The sequence below is a fragment of the Chrysochloris asiatica genome, unplaced genomic scaffold (genome assembly GCF_000296735.1).
Source record: "Chrysochloris asiatica unplaced genomic scaffold, ChrAsi1.0 scaffold00057, whole genome shotgun sequence".
Lineage (NCBI taxonomy): Eukaryota > Metazoa > Chordata > Mammalia > Afrosoricida > Chrysochloridae > Chrysochloris > Chrysochloris asiatica.
Window position 1 is genome coordinate 11502931 of NW_006408575.1, and position 14991 is coordinate 11517921.

The window sequence follows — 14991 nt, forward strand, 5'->3', positions numbered from 1 at the left end:
ACTCAGGAAGGATTTCTATTACAATTGTGAGACAGAATTCCTTCTCCAGTAAACCTCAGGTTTTCCTCTTAACTGATTGAAAGAGACCCACACACATTTTTAAAACAACACAAAAACACAAACCTATTGCCAGACAGTTGAATCCTATTCATAGCAACCCTATAGGAAAAAGCAAAGCTGCCCCATAAGGTTTCCAAGGCTATAAATCTTTACAGAAGCAGACTGTTGGATGGAGTGGCTGTTGGATCCCATTAAGGACCTTTCTTTCTGTTAGCAGCTGTGTGCTTAACCACTGTGCCCCACAGCTCCTCCACATATTTTATCAAAGATAATTTCCTTTATTTAAAGCCAACTGATTGTCATTGTTAATCACATCCACAGAATATTTACATAGCAATATTTACATTATGTTTGACTAAACAACTGGGCATCACAGCCTAGTCAAATTGACACCTAAAATTAAGCATCATTGCAACTAGGAATTGGGCAGATATTTACTCTCCGGTTTTGCTGTTTTAACTGGGAATTGTAACATTTTAGGAATTTGTGTGGAAGTTCCGCAATTGGTTTTTGGAGCAGAATCCTTGCCTCCCAATGAGGCAGTGCTGGTGGACTCCTCCATTCGCTGAGAAAGTGAAGGCCTGACAGGATGGGAAAAGTTGACAATAGATCCATACAGAATGCTATAAAGTAGCTATGTTATTACCTTCTTTCTGTCATCAGAAGTAGTCAAGCAATATAGAGTAAGTACTGGTTACTGCCCTCTGCCTTAAAAGCCTTCATTGATTCATTTACTCAGTGAATATTTGTGGAGTACCTAGTTGGATTTGATACACAGTGATGAACAAGAAACAAGATATTGTCCCTGTTCTGGTGAAGTTTTGTATTTAAACAATTATCTAGAAATGATATAATTTTAACAAATTCATATGTAAGTAGGCACTTTAAATTGTCAAGGAAAAATACAAAGGACCTTATTTAAATTGGGGGCAGGAGAGGTGGTGGGAAGTTAGTTCAGACTTGAAGGTTGATAGGTGTCAGTCAGTTGAGAGGTGAGAGGTAGAGTAGTTTAGGCTGATTGAGCTTTGACGTATTCATTTTCTAAATGTTAAAAATGAATGTGGTGGGTATCTTTAAAATTACAACATGGATCATAAAATAAGGAGTCATTAAAAAAAAAAAAGGATGCAAAATCTCCCAACAGACTTGTAGGTTCTAGGGGAAACTTATGCTTCCCTTAGAACCCACAATATGGACTACAGGAGCCTGGCCCAGGATACAAATGCTATTTTGCATGATATCTAAGTGTGAAGTATGTGTGGAAAATGTAGAGCTCTTATTCTTACCTTTAGAACCAACATCACATCCTACCTTGTGCAGATACCCATTTATTTTTCTGTGTAAATATCTGAGTTCCACAGCTAGAAGATAGTCTTTTAGGGAAAGGATTATGTCTTATCCTCTTTCCATAGCCAATTCTGCACTGGGCAGACAATGTACTCAATAATTTCTTTTGAATATATGAACTATGAGAGAGGAATCTTATTAAACTAAGCTTTTATTCCATTAAATTTTGGTGTTTTTTTTTTTAACATTAAAAACAATAAATTCTTATTAGGGAAAATGCAGAGAGATTGAATAAAAGGAGAAAAATGTCACCCATATTATCACTACTGAGAAATAATCCTTGTCTGCACTATGGTGTATTTTCTATGCACAAATAGTTGCTCTTCTTTTCTTTTTTTTAAAAGCATAGCTATTTAAACATCATATCCCATAAGCAATTTTATACATAGCTTGTGATTGTTAAGGTTTTGTGTCAACTTGGCTGGATCAGGATTCTCAGTGGTTGGCAGTTGATATGTAGCTATCCCCCGTGATTCGATGTGATAGAGCAATAAGGGATCCACTACCTTTAACCCCACCACCACCCTGATCTGACTTATAGGAGATCTCCAAGGGTGTGGCATGCAACATCTTTTATATTACAAGAGATAAAAGAAGAGAGACAGAGGTTCCTACTACCAACAAGGAAGACGAGCTTGGAGTGGAGTGTCCTTTGGACCTAAGGTCCCTGCACTGTGATGCTCCTGTTGTTGTTAAGTGCCATCAAGTGACCCATAGTGATCCTGTATAGGGTTTCCAAGGAGTGGCTAGTGAGCTTGAACCACCAACCTTGAGGTTCAAGAGACTTTTCAGTTCAGCGTATTAACACACAGTGCCACACCAAGACTCTTAGTGAAGTTCCTAGATCCAGGAAAAACTGATGCCAAGATGTATGGAGATCTCCACGAAAGACTGGGCCACAGATGCTGAAAGAAGACAAAGACTTATCCCCAAAGTTGACAAAGAGAAAGCCCTTCCCAAAAGCTGGCACCCTAATTTGGACTTCTAGCCTTATAAACTCTGTGAGAATAAATTTTTGGTTGTTAAGGCGATCCACTTGTAATATTTCTGTTATAGCACCACTAGATAACTAAGACGCTGCCTTTTTACTTAATATTAGCATTTCTTCAACTCTTTGTTAAACAATTGAGGCTGAATTATTACATATACAAAATGTTTGCATAAATGTGTCATCCAGTAGGATAAACACTAGCCTGCTGTCTGCAAGGCTGGCGGTTCAACCCCATTCCCCAAAGCTTCTAGGTTTTGATTTTTCCATATTAAAAATAATGCCATAATTATCACCTTGTACTTAAATTTCTTCTCTTATCTGTTTCAGACGATGCTGGCAGAGGTGTGAAATTACTATTACTTGGTGTGGTGCTGTAGGATAAGCACTGGACGGAAAGATTGGAAAGGTCGGAAGTTCCAACTCCTTAAAACCCTATGTAGGATCGCTATGAGTCGAAACTGATTTAGGGCATTTAACAGCAACTAAACAAAAACCCACTGTTGTTTGGTTGATACTGACTTATAGTGACCCTATAGGGCAGAGTAAAGAGCTGTGGTAGCGTAGTGGTTACGAATCGGGCTGCTAACCTCAGGGTTATCAGTTCGAAACTACCAGCTGTTCCGTGGGAGAAAGATGAGGCGTTCTGCTCCCATAAAGATATACAGCCTCGGAAACCCTGTACAGGATCGCTATGAGTCGGAACCGACTCCACGGCACATAACAACAAAATAGGGCAGAGTAGAACTGCCCCATTGAGTTTCCATAAATCTTTAGAGAAGCAGAACTTAATATTAAGTTCTTTGGATTCGCAGTTGAGCGCTTAACCACTGCGCCACCAGGGTTCCTTTTTGAGGATCTAATCCTCTTCTCCGCCTCCCCGCAAGCAAATCTGTCTTCTTCTTGTTGTTGTTAAGTGCCAGCAAGTCGATTCCGACCTATCGCGATCCTCTATAGGGTTTCCAAGGAGTGACTGGTGAGCTTGAACCAAAACCTTGCGATTCAAATGACTTTGCAGTCTGTGCATTGACCCACAGCGCCACACACCAGGAACTACCTAACGCTAAATGACTGCATGCCCATGGGCGCTTTGGACCTCATTTTCCCCAAGCTGTTTATTGGAAAGTAGCCTCTCCTAGAGCACCTCTGGCCCAAGTGTATGAGCAGCCCAGGACGCCAATCTCAAGAGCAGGGGTTTGGCAGGGCACAGTGACCTGCAAACTAGAGGCCTTAGAGCTACAGTTACCGAACTCTAGGGAGTTGTAGGATAATGCACTGGACCGCAAAGTCGGTTTGAAATGGAAGGTTGGCGGCTTAAACTCATCAGCCGCTCTTTGGAAACCCTATATACAGGGTTGATATGAGTAAGAACCGACTCCACGTCACTTAACAACAAAGATGACAAGGGAGACTATACACCGCACGTCCCTTCTCTAGGCTGAGATTGGCCCTTTCTTCCTCCCTCCGCCCCTTTTCTCCACCTCCTCTGCAGCTGCCTCCCCTTACCAGCTACTCCCCCATCATTCAGACTTTATCCAGACTTCCAATTCTTCCCAACAGAGGGACCACCCCAGCCCCTGGGGGGTCTCCGCTTTCCCGGATCTCCTTTAGCGCTGCCCGAGTCAGTCCCATCTCCGGTCTGACCTCTCCCCAGCCCCAAGCACCCGACTACCACTCTGAAAAGGACCCCAGTCAGACCCCTATCATCTCCCCGCATCTCTTTCCACATGTCTGTAACAGGATTGTCCCTCTGTCTTTCCTGCCACGAACAGCTTTCTGTCTTGCTTCACACATCCCCGCGTCTCATTCTGCTGGTCATCTGGTTCTGCCGATTAGTTTTACTCCCTCTGTCCCGTGTGAACCCTTTAGGTTCTACCTCCTTCGTAAATTCCTCTTCCCAGGTCTGTGCCTCTGCGCCCTCGCCCCGTTTGTATTTCGGTCGTTGGGTCCCAGAAGGTTGTCACTCGGTTCACCGAGACTGGCCCTCCGTCTAGGCAGGCCCCAACCGACTATCATTCCCCAGGGCCAGTCTGCAGCCTAGTTCTCCTCCCGTGTTCCAAAACTCTTTCCTCTCCCACTTTCTCTACTTTGAACCCATCCCAGTAGAGTCCAGGAAGTAGCCAGGCGCCGGAAACTGGCGGCGGAGGCATCCAATGGGACGCACTAGCGGCGGCGGAGACCCCGCCCAGAAAGAGAGTATAGCCAATGGGCGTGCGGAGGTGGGACTTCCGCTGTCCCGCGGAGGGCGGGGGGAGAGAACTGTTGTGGTGTGCATCGTTGGGCGGGCGGCGGCTGGCGGCCCAGGGGCTGCCGCGGGACTCAGGGAGCAGCTGAGCGGCTGCAGGGGTGGGGCGGGCCCGACGCGCCCTTGGGCCCGAGTGTCGCGGGTTCGAGGCCGGACACCGCGCGGAGAGGCCGCGCCACCACTGGAGAGCAGCACAGCCGCGAGTTTGCTCCGCAGCGTAAAGAAGGCGGGAGCCGGCTGGGGCCCTCGAAACGCCCTGGCAACCCGGACTCGGAGTCCCCGGGGAGCGGCTGTTTCCTGGGGCGCCCTCTTGGACGTCCCTGTCGGAGGGTGACGGTTCTGGGCCCCCGGGAAGAGACGCCTTCAAGAGACCCCCCTGCGGGGCCCTGCGAGCCGCGGGAGACGGCCCCGGGGCTTCGAGCGGGGTGGCAGGGGGCTTCCAGAGAAGCGGGGCCGGGGACTGAGGAGCCGAAGCGCGGCGGAGCGGAGCCGGGCCTCCCGGGAGCGGAGCCGGGCCACGCCTCATCTGGACACCTACTCTGGGACCCTCGGGTGCGGGGGACTTCAGTGACCTGCCCCGCGGGCAGCGCGGCCGCGCAGTGGCCTACCGAGGACCCTCCCCCAGCGAGGCCGGCCTGGGGCGGGGAGATGAACGGCTTCAGCACGGAGGAGGACAGCCGCGAAGGGCCCCCTGCCGCCCCCGCCGCCGCCCCGGGCTATGGCCAGAGCTGCTGCCTCATCGAGGACGGCGAGCGCTGCGTCCGGCCCGCGGGCAACGCCTCCTTCAGCAAAAGGGTCCAGAAGAGCATCTCGCAGAAGAAACTCAAGCTGGACATCGACAAGAGCGTGAGTCCGCCCCTCCGCCCAGGCTCCCGGCGCCCGGCCGCTCCGGCCACTGCGTCCCTCCTCGGGCCCTCCCAGCTCCCGGCCTCGCCGCCCTTTATCTGCAAAGCAGTGGAGTTGGACCCGGAATTTCCGAGGCCGCTTTGGCGCTGACATGCCCTGACTGTATTTGTGCCCAGCCTGGGGGGGGGGGGGGGGGGGCTCGAGGACCATTCCTGCCACGAAAGGTTTGACACCAGTTTTTCTCTTGTTTTAATGGTGTCTATACTAGAGCGTGAGGGGTGGCTTAATCTACTTAGCCCACAAAGCAGCAGGTATTGGGGAGGAGGTGATGTAGGGACCCGACTCCACTCCAACTTCTTCGAACCCTGTTATTCTTTAGAAAAGGCAAGGTGACAGTTACCACCCTGGCTGCTGCGGCCTCAGCTGTGCGTTAGGTTCCGAGCTCCCTGCTTCGCAGGCAGCTGTGGGCAAATGTGCTTTTCAAGGATGTGGCAGAAAATAGGGCCAAGGCCAAGCAAGTCTCATGAGTCGATGTGACTAAAAAGGGGGGGGAGGGGGGAGTCTTTCCCTTAGGGGTAGCCGCTTTAGAAATGCGGTGGGGTTTTTAAAAAATTATTATTTTGCTTGGGGGAGGGGAAGGAGATTTTAAATTGGAATCGGATTGCCTTGTGTTTCGGGTCTAATGATAGGAAACTTAACTTTTCCCATGTGATCTTACACATTTCTGGTTAACAATTCTGAAGATGTGCCTATTGTCAACCAATTAAGAACTTTTTAGTTTGACATCTGTTGCTGCAAGCCTTAAGTGACTTTTTCACGAGTAGGAATTGGAAATGAGTTAAGAGAGTATTTAGTATTCAGGATGACTAGCTAAAAGTTTAGATGGTTAACATCCATTCGCTTTTAGAATCAAAATTTCTCCACAGTTGGGGAAAATTAGAGAATCCTCCATTGCTTTTTAAACTAAAAGGGAGACTATTTTTCACTTCTGATTTTTTTATAGTTGGGACACTGAGGCCCAAAGATAGGAAGTGGCATTGACCAAAGTCCCACATGTTGTTGTTGTTGTTGTTGTAGAAGCTGCCAAATTTCTTACTTCCAAGCCCCAAACATAAGCCTTAATGAAGTCTTTAATAAATACAAACTTCCCTACCTTTTCTTCCAGGTTCTCCCATTCCTAATTCTGGCTCTTTGGTGTTTTTTTAATTTAACAATTACAATGCATTTGCAGCTCTTAAATGGAAAAGCGCTATTTTTAAATGGTTGGGGATAAGTTTGTGGCTTTTTTTTTTTTTTTACTACAAGTCCCTATGAATGAATAGAATTCATCAGAGAGCTAGAAACTGTCTAGACACCAAGGCAGTCCTTAATTGACTGAAGTAAAATGCTTAATTCTAGAACAGCAATGAATTTATCCACTTGGAATCTGCCTTCTACATAGGTTGTTGGGAGACTTGAACAATATTTTCCAGTCCTTAAAAGTTTTTAAGCCCTTTTAAACCTTTAAATGTCCTTAGGTCTGAAGGATTTTGAAGCTGCAACTGAGGCTGCATTTACCCAGTGGTTCCAGTGGCAAGCTTGTGTTGAGCTCTGTTGATAATTTCAAGTGCATTGCCTAGAAGAAAGACAGCTGAACCTAGCTCTAGGGTTCCCAAAAGGTAATGCTTCTGAAGGAGTAGGTTTCACAAGGTAGAATCTCACAGTTTGTTTCAGTGTGGTATAGTACAGACGTTATTTCTGAATGGGATTCTATTTCATTATGTTAGGCTTGGGCAGGAATTCAATTCTAAGTAACTAACTACTGTGTTACAAGAATTTTTAGCTGTTGCCGATAGTAAAATCGCGTGAGAAAATACTAGAGCCTTTGCAGCCACCCCCAACCCTCCATCCATACCAAAATGCCAATGATTTCTGAAATTTATCAAAACCAGTATGTTGGTTTGGTTATGGAGAAATAATGCTTGTATATGTATGTGTGTATGTATGTATACATATCTATATAGCTATATACATATATGGACTTTTGGTGTGGTGTTGCCGGTTAATGCAGTAAACTGCAACATAAGTTTGGGCCATTAAGGCCGGCAGTTCCAACTCAACCAGCTGCTCCTTGGAAACCCTGTACAGGGTCGCTATGAGTGAGATCCCGACTTGATGGTGCTTAGCAACAGCATATACATATATGTATAAATATATATACATAGTGGCATTGTGGGATAATGCACTGGACTAAAAGGTTGGTTTGAACCACAAGGTTGGTGGTTCAAACTCACCAGCTGCTCAAACTCACTAGCTGCTCCTTGGACACCCTATACAGGGTCACTATGAGTCAGAACCAACTCAATAGCACTTAACAACAACAACATATTATAGGAATGTGTAGCAGAAAATTGTTTTAAAATAACAGCACCAAAAATCTGACTCAAGCAGTTTAATTTATTTAATGAGGCTTCAGAAAGTTCATGGGAAAATTCCATTCTTTTTCCATTCCACTTTTCCATGAACTTTTTAAAACCCTCTCATATGTAGGTATTGGCAGTGTTTTATGCTTTACTAAATGGTATAACATGCTTGCAAACATTCTTCCAGCTCACATTATTTCTGCTTTTGTTGTTATTTTTTTCCTGGAGAAAAGTAGAAGTTTAGACTAAACATAAAGCATAAGGTTGGCATTGTTGTTAGTTGTTGTTAAAGTGCCATCAAGTCGATTCTGACCCATAGTGACCCTGTATAGGGCTTCCAAGGGGTGACTGGTGAGCTTGAACCACCGACCTTGTGGTTCAAACTAACTTTGCAGTACAGCGCATTAACCAACAGTTCCATACCAGAACTCCAGTGTTGGCATAGGAAAGGATATATGCCAGGGGTCAGTAGATCTGGGTGACCTTGGCCAGCTCATTTCTCTGCTCTGAGTGGCTCAGTGTGCCCCTCTAAATGAGAAAATGAGATTGGGACAGGAGAGATTTTAAGTGGTGATTGCTAAGTTCTCCTCCAGCTTGTTGTTTTTGTTAGGTGCCATCAAGTCGGTACCGACTCATAGTGACCCTATGCACAGCGGAACGAAACACACTGCCTGATCCTGGGCCAACCTCACTACTACTGTTGCCACACTTGAGTCCATTGATGCTGCCACCTGGCCAATCCACCTCTTTTTCTCTGACCCTCCATCTTACCAAACGTGATATCTTTCTCCAACAACTGGTCCCTCCTGATAATATGACCAAAGTATGAGAGACAAAGTTTGGCCATCTTGGCCTCTAAGGAGCACTCTGGCTGCACTTCTTCCAAAACGGATCTATTGGTTCTTTTGGCAGCCCATGGCACTTTGAATATTCTTCTCCAACACCATAACTCAAAGGCATCAATTCTGCTACGGTCTTCCTTATTCAGTGTCAAACTTCCGCATCCATATGAGGTTATTGAAAATACCATGGCTTGGGTCAGGCACACCTTGCTCTTCAACACTTTAAAGCTAGGATTCCATTATTCTGGTGACCTGGCCTGAAATTTCCCAGTCAGAGCTTTAGGTCACCTGTCTTGTTCTCCTACCAAGTTTGTTACTCTATGAACTTGGTAGTGGCTGTGTGCTGTCTAGTCAGTTCCAACTCATAGAGACCATATATCGGGTTCCCAAGGCTGTAAATCTTTATAGGAGCAAAAAGCTTCATCTTCTCCCAAAGTGACTGGTAGATGCAAACTGCTGACCTTATGGTTAGCAGCCCAGTTTGTAATCCACTACCCTATGAAGGCTCCATGACCTGCTTGTTGTTGTTGAGTGTCGTTGAGTCGATTCCGATCCATAGCGATCCTGTGTAGGGTTTCCAAGGAGCAGCTGGTGAGGAACAGGTTAATCTCTGAAAGCATACATGTGGGCTAGCTAATTTAGAGGGCCACCTTCCCCTCCTGGATGTGAGTATTCTTCCTTCCCTGAAAAAGCATTAGTTTCTTCATCAACGAGGTGGGAGTTTTTGAGACAGTGGCACTTACTATTATCTGAAAGTCCTTTTTGTCAGAGTTGAATCTGGCAGAAATAACCCCATTTGTACTTGTATCTAAATGTTGGCTTTTATTTTCTTAAGCTGCTTCTAGATTCAAGGGCCTGCCTATGTTGATGCTACATGCATTTATTGAGCACTGCTGTCTGCAAGACACCATCGTAGTATAAACTTGAAACTACTCCTAACTCATTAATCCAACCACATGAAGGCAATTATTCGTCTGAACAGTTTTCAATATTTCCTCCATGAAAAGCCTTAAATTAACTGATGCGGATTTCCTATCAGCTTTTATCTTTAAGAATTTAAGGAATAAGCTCAAATTCAGAAGTCTATCCAGGACATTTGTGCAACATCTGCTTCAGTGTCAACAATCCTGCAGCATTTACACAGGCATTCTGTTTCTGTAAGGGTTTTTTTTACTGGTTCCTCAGCCAACCCTGGTACTTACATGCTGAAATAAAAAGCATATTCCTCACATCTTAGTTGCTATTGCTACCTTCCCTAGCTGTTTTGCACCCAGCCTGTATTAGAAAATCAGCAGTAGTATTCAGCTTCTTTGGGTGGTTCCACCTTTTGTGAATGTCTGCATCTCTTTCCTTTTCTCTTTCTGGATCTTATGCAAGTCATACAAGAGTTATAAATTGATACATGGAAATACCATTTTATAGAGAGTTCCAGAGTTATCCTGCTATAGTAGCTATTGCCAGTGTAAAAGTAGAACGTCCCATATACCTTTATCACTATCCTTCTTTTCTGTTTTCGCATTCTAGCCTACTATAAGTTCACACCTCTCAGAGGCCTTCTGAAGGTGTCACATCACTGTACCTCAAAAACCCTGTCTGAAAGGAAGTCTACGCTGTTCCCACAGCCCTCTCCACAGCCAAACGTCTCATCACTCTCCAATGTGGGCAGTTACCTCCATCCAGCTGACACTGTCCACCCTGAACCTCCTCACTCACCCACATCTGTCCTCATTTATGACTCCTTGTCTGCCTGACAAATCCTCCCATTTCATTAGGAGCCTCTAGCCTGCCCTTCTCAGCTGTAGGGATCTCTCTCTTGCCTACTTCTATATCATTTATTGTCTTCCCCATTCATTGGGGACTTGGCTTATAATACACTGCCCAATGGGGCATTAGTTTTCTCTGTGTGTGTTTCTTATTCTGCAACTCAGTAATTGCCTTCTTGAAATTATGGCCTTGCATCCTGTTCCCCTTCTATCTCTCCAGTGCTTTGCAAAGGAGAGAGGTCCTATAGTTTAGCAGGTATCTGTTGGTATTTCCATGGAACAGGCAACTCTGACTTTGCTTTGCTTCCCATCAGGTAAGGCACCTATATATCTGCGATTTCCACAAAAATTTCATCCAGAGCGTACGAAATAAAAGGAAGAGGAAGACAAGTGACGATGGTGGCGACTCTCCTGACCATGACACTGATATTCCTGAGGTAAAGGTCAAAACAATCAGCTTGAGAAGCTGGAAGAATGGATGGATTGTAATCTGATCTTTACCCTCCAGCCTGGCTGGATTTTTGTACTAAGAAATTATTTTAGTCCCCTTTGCTTTGGTTTATTTGAAGAGTGAATCATATTAACAGTGAATCAGAGAATTAAAAGTTTAGAAATCAACATACCGTAACTGCTCCATCATTTTAAAGACAGGCATTGAGACCTGAGGTTATAATATGGAAACTCTGACCCAGTACCCTTTCCAGTAGGAGTTACTGCCTGTCTTCAAGAAACCCCTGATGGCATTTAAGTACAACCATAATATCACATTTTTTAAAAACTTTGTTTTTGCTTTGAAAGTTGGAGATTGTATGTAGTTTGGTAAATTTACTCCCTCTCTAATTTTCTGATCTTTAAACTGAGGGTGTAAGTTCTGAATTTATACCAGCTTTGTCTGTCACTTTCCAGTTCTATGACTCCGCCTCTAGCCTTATTCTCAGACATCCATTCCATAGTCATTATATTAGGCCACAGTTTCTTAACCTTGGCACTGTTGACACTGGGGTCAGATAACTCATTGTTGTGGAGGACTGTCCTGGCATTGTAGGGTGTTTAGTAGCAGCACTGTCTAGTGAGTACTAGATGTGAATTGCAGCACTTCCTGAGTCGTGACAATCAAAAATGCCTCCAGACACTGGTAGATATTCCCTGGGATGGGGAGGGAGAGTGGGAAAATCATCCCCTGTTGAGAACCACTGACAGGAAGACCAAGGTTTCTCAAACCAGAAGGCTACCTTTTCTTCAAGGTACCGTGCTAAGTAAGCAAGGCTCCAGGAAGGAATATTGGATTTTCTTTCTATGGAAATTGTTTTCACTTAAGACTCAGCAAAAGAATAACCACTTATAGTGTGCATTGAATATTTGACACATGAATATTTCATAAGGCAACTGTCTGTTACCACTCAGAGCGAAAATGACTATGTAGGAATAGAAAGAGTAGGCGGGCCTTTGTCTCCTGATGTGGAGGAAACCTTTGAAAACCCAGCCCTTTGCCTCTGCCCCTCCCTGTGTCCCCTTTTCCTGCCATGGTTTACATTCTCTTTCTATTGCCTTACCCATTATGAGGATGATTTTCTAAAGAAATGGATATATTCCTTTTTAAATGCTATTTCACACACAAAAATGAAGTTTTGAGGAATGTTTTGAAAAGAATGAAGGACTCTCGTCCCCCTTATTGGTCACTCATTTTGTTTTTAAGTTCTGTCCACCTGCCTGAAGCAAGAACATCTCTTGTAGAGGCAGATAAAGACAGCCCAATGCTCTGGGCCTTCAATATGTCGTGACTGTGCCGCCCTTCTCCCTCCTTGTGTTAGAACACAAGGGCTCCCCTTCCCTCTGTCATCCAGTCGACTGTGGAGACCCTGGCTGTAACCTGCTGGTTTGTACATTCACGACACTCACCTTTGAGCTTTCTCTGGAGGCTTGTTAATGGGTTCCAAGTACCAGTGCCTGAAGACTGAGCCTAGGAAAGAACTATTTTCAGAAGAACAGTTCTCCCAGCTGGCCGTCACACCCCACTCTCCAGTTCACGGCCAAGTGCTGACGTGTCTTTCTTCAGGGTGTCTCTCTGGTGTTGCTCTTCCTCTTTATCCTGAAGCATCACCCTCCACCACCTCTGATGGTTCCTCCTGCTTTTGAAGACCTGCTACCATCCAGTCTCACTTTTAAACCTATCTAGATTGCCTGTGACCCCCTAACCCGTCTGTTTATCACTTTCCTTTCTGCGATCTCATTCCCTCCTGTTCCTTATGCCTTCCACACCCTACCTCTCCCTAGCTTAAGCCTCACCTTCTCCACTTGCCTTCTGGGACCACCACACTCCACCAGAATTTTTTTTTCCACTGCTAACTTTGTCTTCCCAAGGAGATACTTGTCCTCAAAGGACCATTTCAAGACTTGTTTTGTAGTCCTCCCATCTCCACCTACTGTTGTTCTAGAAACAGAGTGAACTTGTGGTAAGACCTGGCCGGCTGGGTGATGCATAATGTGTTTCTCCTCTTCTCTCTAGGTCGATCTATTCCAGCTGCAGGTGAACACCCTACGGCGTTATAAACGACACTACAAATTACAGACCAGACCAGGCTTCAATAAGGCCCAGCTAGCAGAAGTAGGTAGACAAAACTGCCCTCTAAAAAAACAGTCAACACTGTGCTTCTGATGGTGGATCTTGATTCTCCCCTATTGCTGTGTGTCCACTAGTCCTAATCCCCTCCATAGCTCTGGAGCAACTCCTAACTCCCTGTTTACTCTGCTGCACAATCCCATAGCTTTTGACCTAGAAGAGTCCATTTCCAGAAAAGAAACCACAGCACATAGAGAAGAATGGGTGTTACTTAAAATCACTCAGCAAGTTGGTGATAGAATCAGTCCTGGAATCTCAGGTCTCTTGAGTCCTGAATTTGCTTTTTGAACCTTGTTTTGCATATTTCCTTATAGATGTGTCCTTTCTACACATCAGGTATGCAGGTTAATCATCTGAAAACCTTTGCTTTGGATGTTGGCAATGAAAGTATAATTATTTTAATGAATGAAGTCTAACAAAGGTTTCTCCTACCCTCAGTCTTAACACAGTTTAGAAGTGGAGGGAAAAAAGCATGTTTTACTGCCCATTTTGAAAAATATACTGAGACGCTTGTTTGTTCTGCCCTGTTGGCATGTTTGTGGACCCTCTCTCATCCCTTTTTCCTTCATGTGCTTTTTTGCCTATTGTAGAAATTAGAAAATGGAGAAAAATAAAAATAATAATCCTGCAACACATTAGATATAACTACTGTATTGCAAGTTCTCTCTCGTATCTTTCCTAGCCACCTCGAGCCATTCATTCAAAGCTTTCTCTAAAGGCTCATAGCAGGGATTGCTTTGGTCTTTCCGGTGAGGTTTTCACGGATCCACTATTTTTTCTTCAATCTCTCATTCACCAGTGCCCAGATAAAGCACAGGAGCACACAGCCTTTTCTACGTGAAGATAGCATTGCCCTTTTCCAGTGTTCCTGCCTGGTGGAAGGCAGAGAGTAAGGGGTGGCAAGAGGAGAACTGTACTCTCAGGACTTGGAAACTTTTTTTTTTTAAATACAGGAATAAATAGTAAATGATGGGTTTGCCTTCAGAACCGATGGGTCTCACATGGGACAGGAGAATAGAATAAGAGCCATTCAGCAGGATGCTCATTTGACACAACTGAAAAAGATAACCTTTTGCCCAGTTTCAGGGCAACCAGAGCAGTTCCAGTCTCTTCCTCCGTGGGGATGAGTATGAAATCATGCCATGTTGGATAGCTTCCTCTCATGGAAATAGAACGATACCTTGGGCTTGCTGTGAATTAAATTGCCTCTTTTGAAAGCCTAGAAACCAAACCATCTAAACATCAGGGAAAGAAGGGCATTCTGAATTCTTAGCAGTACCTCCTACTCATTTGCTATATATTAACTATAGTTAGGAAGTACCATTAGCATGACTTGTATATGACTGACAGGATTCTGGGTTTTTTTTTCCTTCCATCTAGACTGTCAGCCGACACTTCAGAAACATACCTGTGAATGAAAAAGAGACCCTTGCCTACTTCATCTACATGGTGAAGAGTAACAAGAGTAGACTGGATCAGAAATCAGAGGGCGGCAAACAGCTTGAGTGAGATGAAGCACATCTTAAAAGACATGAAGTATAATGCTTAATGCACAGGTGATAGCTACCTTTAAGTCTATGAAGACTGTTTGATTTTATTGTAAATAAAAATGTTGGATGAATAGTGTAAATCTTTTTGGTCAGGAGGATTATATTCTCATGATTCAGCATGTGTATAGAAAGAATTTCTTTAAAAAAAAAAAAGGGGGGGTTCCTAAAAAGATTGAAAGAAAAACTATGTATCACAGCATTTAACAAAGCATTAAGTCAATTCTACTGGAAACATGGGATAAAATGTATATTGGTCATCACCTTGTAATACTAGGCTGCCGCGTGTGAGATGTAGCCCTGGAATAGTAGCAAGGCACAACTAAAGGTG

General features: G+C 44.5%; 1 protein-coding gene across 3 annotated transcripts; it reads left to right on the forward strand.

Moving 5' to 3' along the window:
• Positions 1-4625: 4625 nt before the first annotated feature.
• Positions 4626-14735, forward strand: SAP30L (SAP30-like). Of its 3 annotated transcripts, XM_006863911.1 has the most exons (4): positions 4626-5486; positions 10808-10930; positions 13000-13098; positions 14494-14735. In XM_006863911.1, exons 1-4 carry the CDS (start codon positions 5289-5291, stop codon positions 14620-14622), a joined length of 549 nt encoding a protein of 182 aa, XP_006863973.1. In that variant the 5' UTR covers positions 4626-5288; the 3' UTR covers positions 14623-14735. The 3 variants fall into 3 exon arrangements, with proteins under 3 accessions (XP_006863973.1, XP_006863974.1, XP_006863975.1); XM_006863912.1 differs by lacking the exon at positions 10808-10930 and having other exon boundaries at positions 5289-5486; positions 14494-14622; XM_006863913.1 differs by lacking the exon at positions 10808-10930 and having other exon boundaries at positions 5289-5486; positions 13015-13098; positions 14494-14622.
• Positions 14736-14991: the final 256 nt, after the last annotated feature.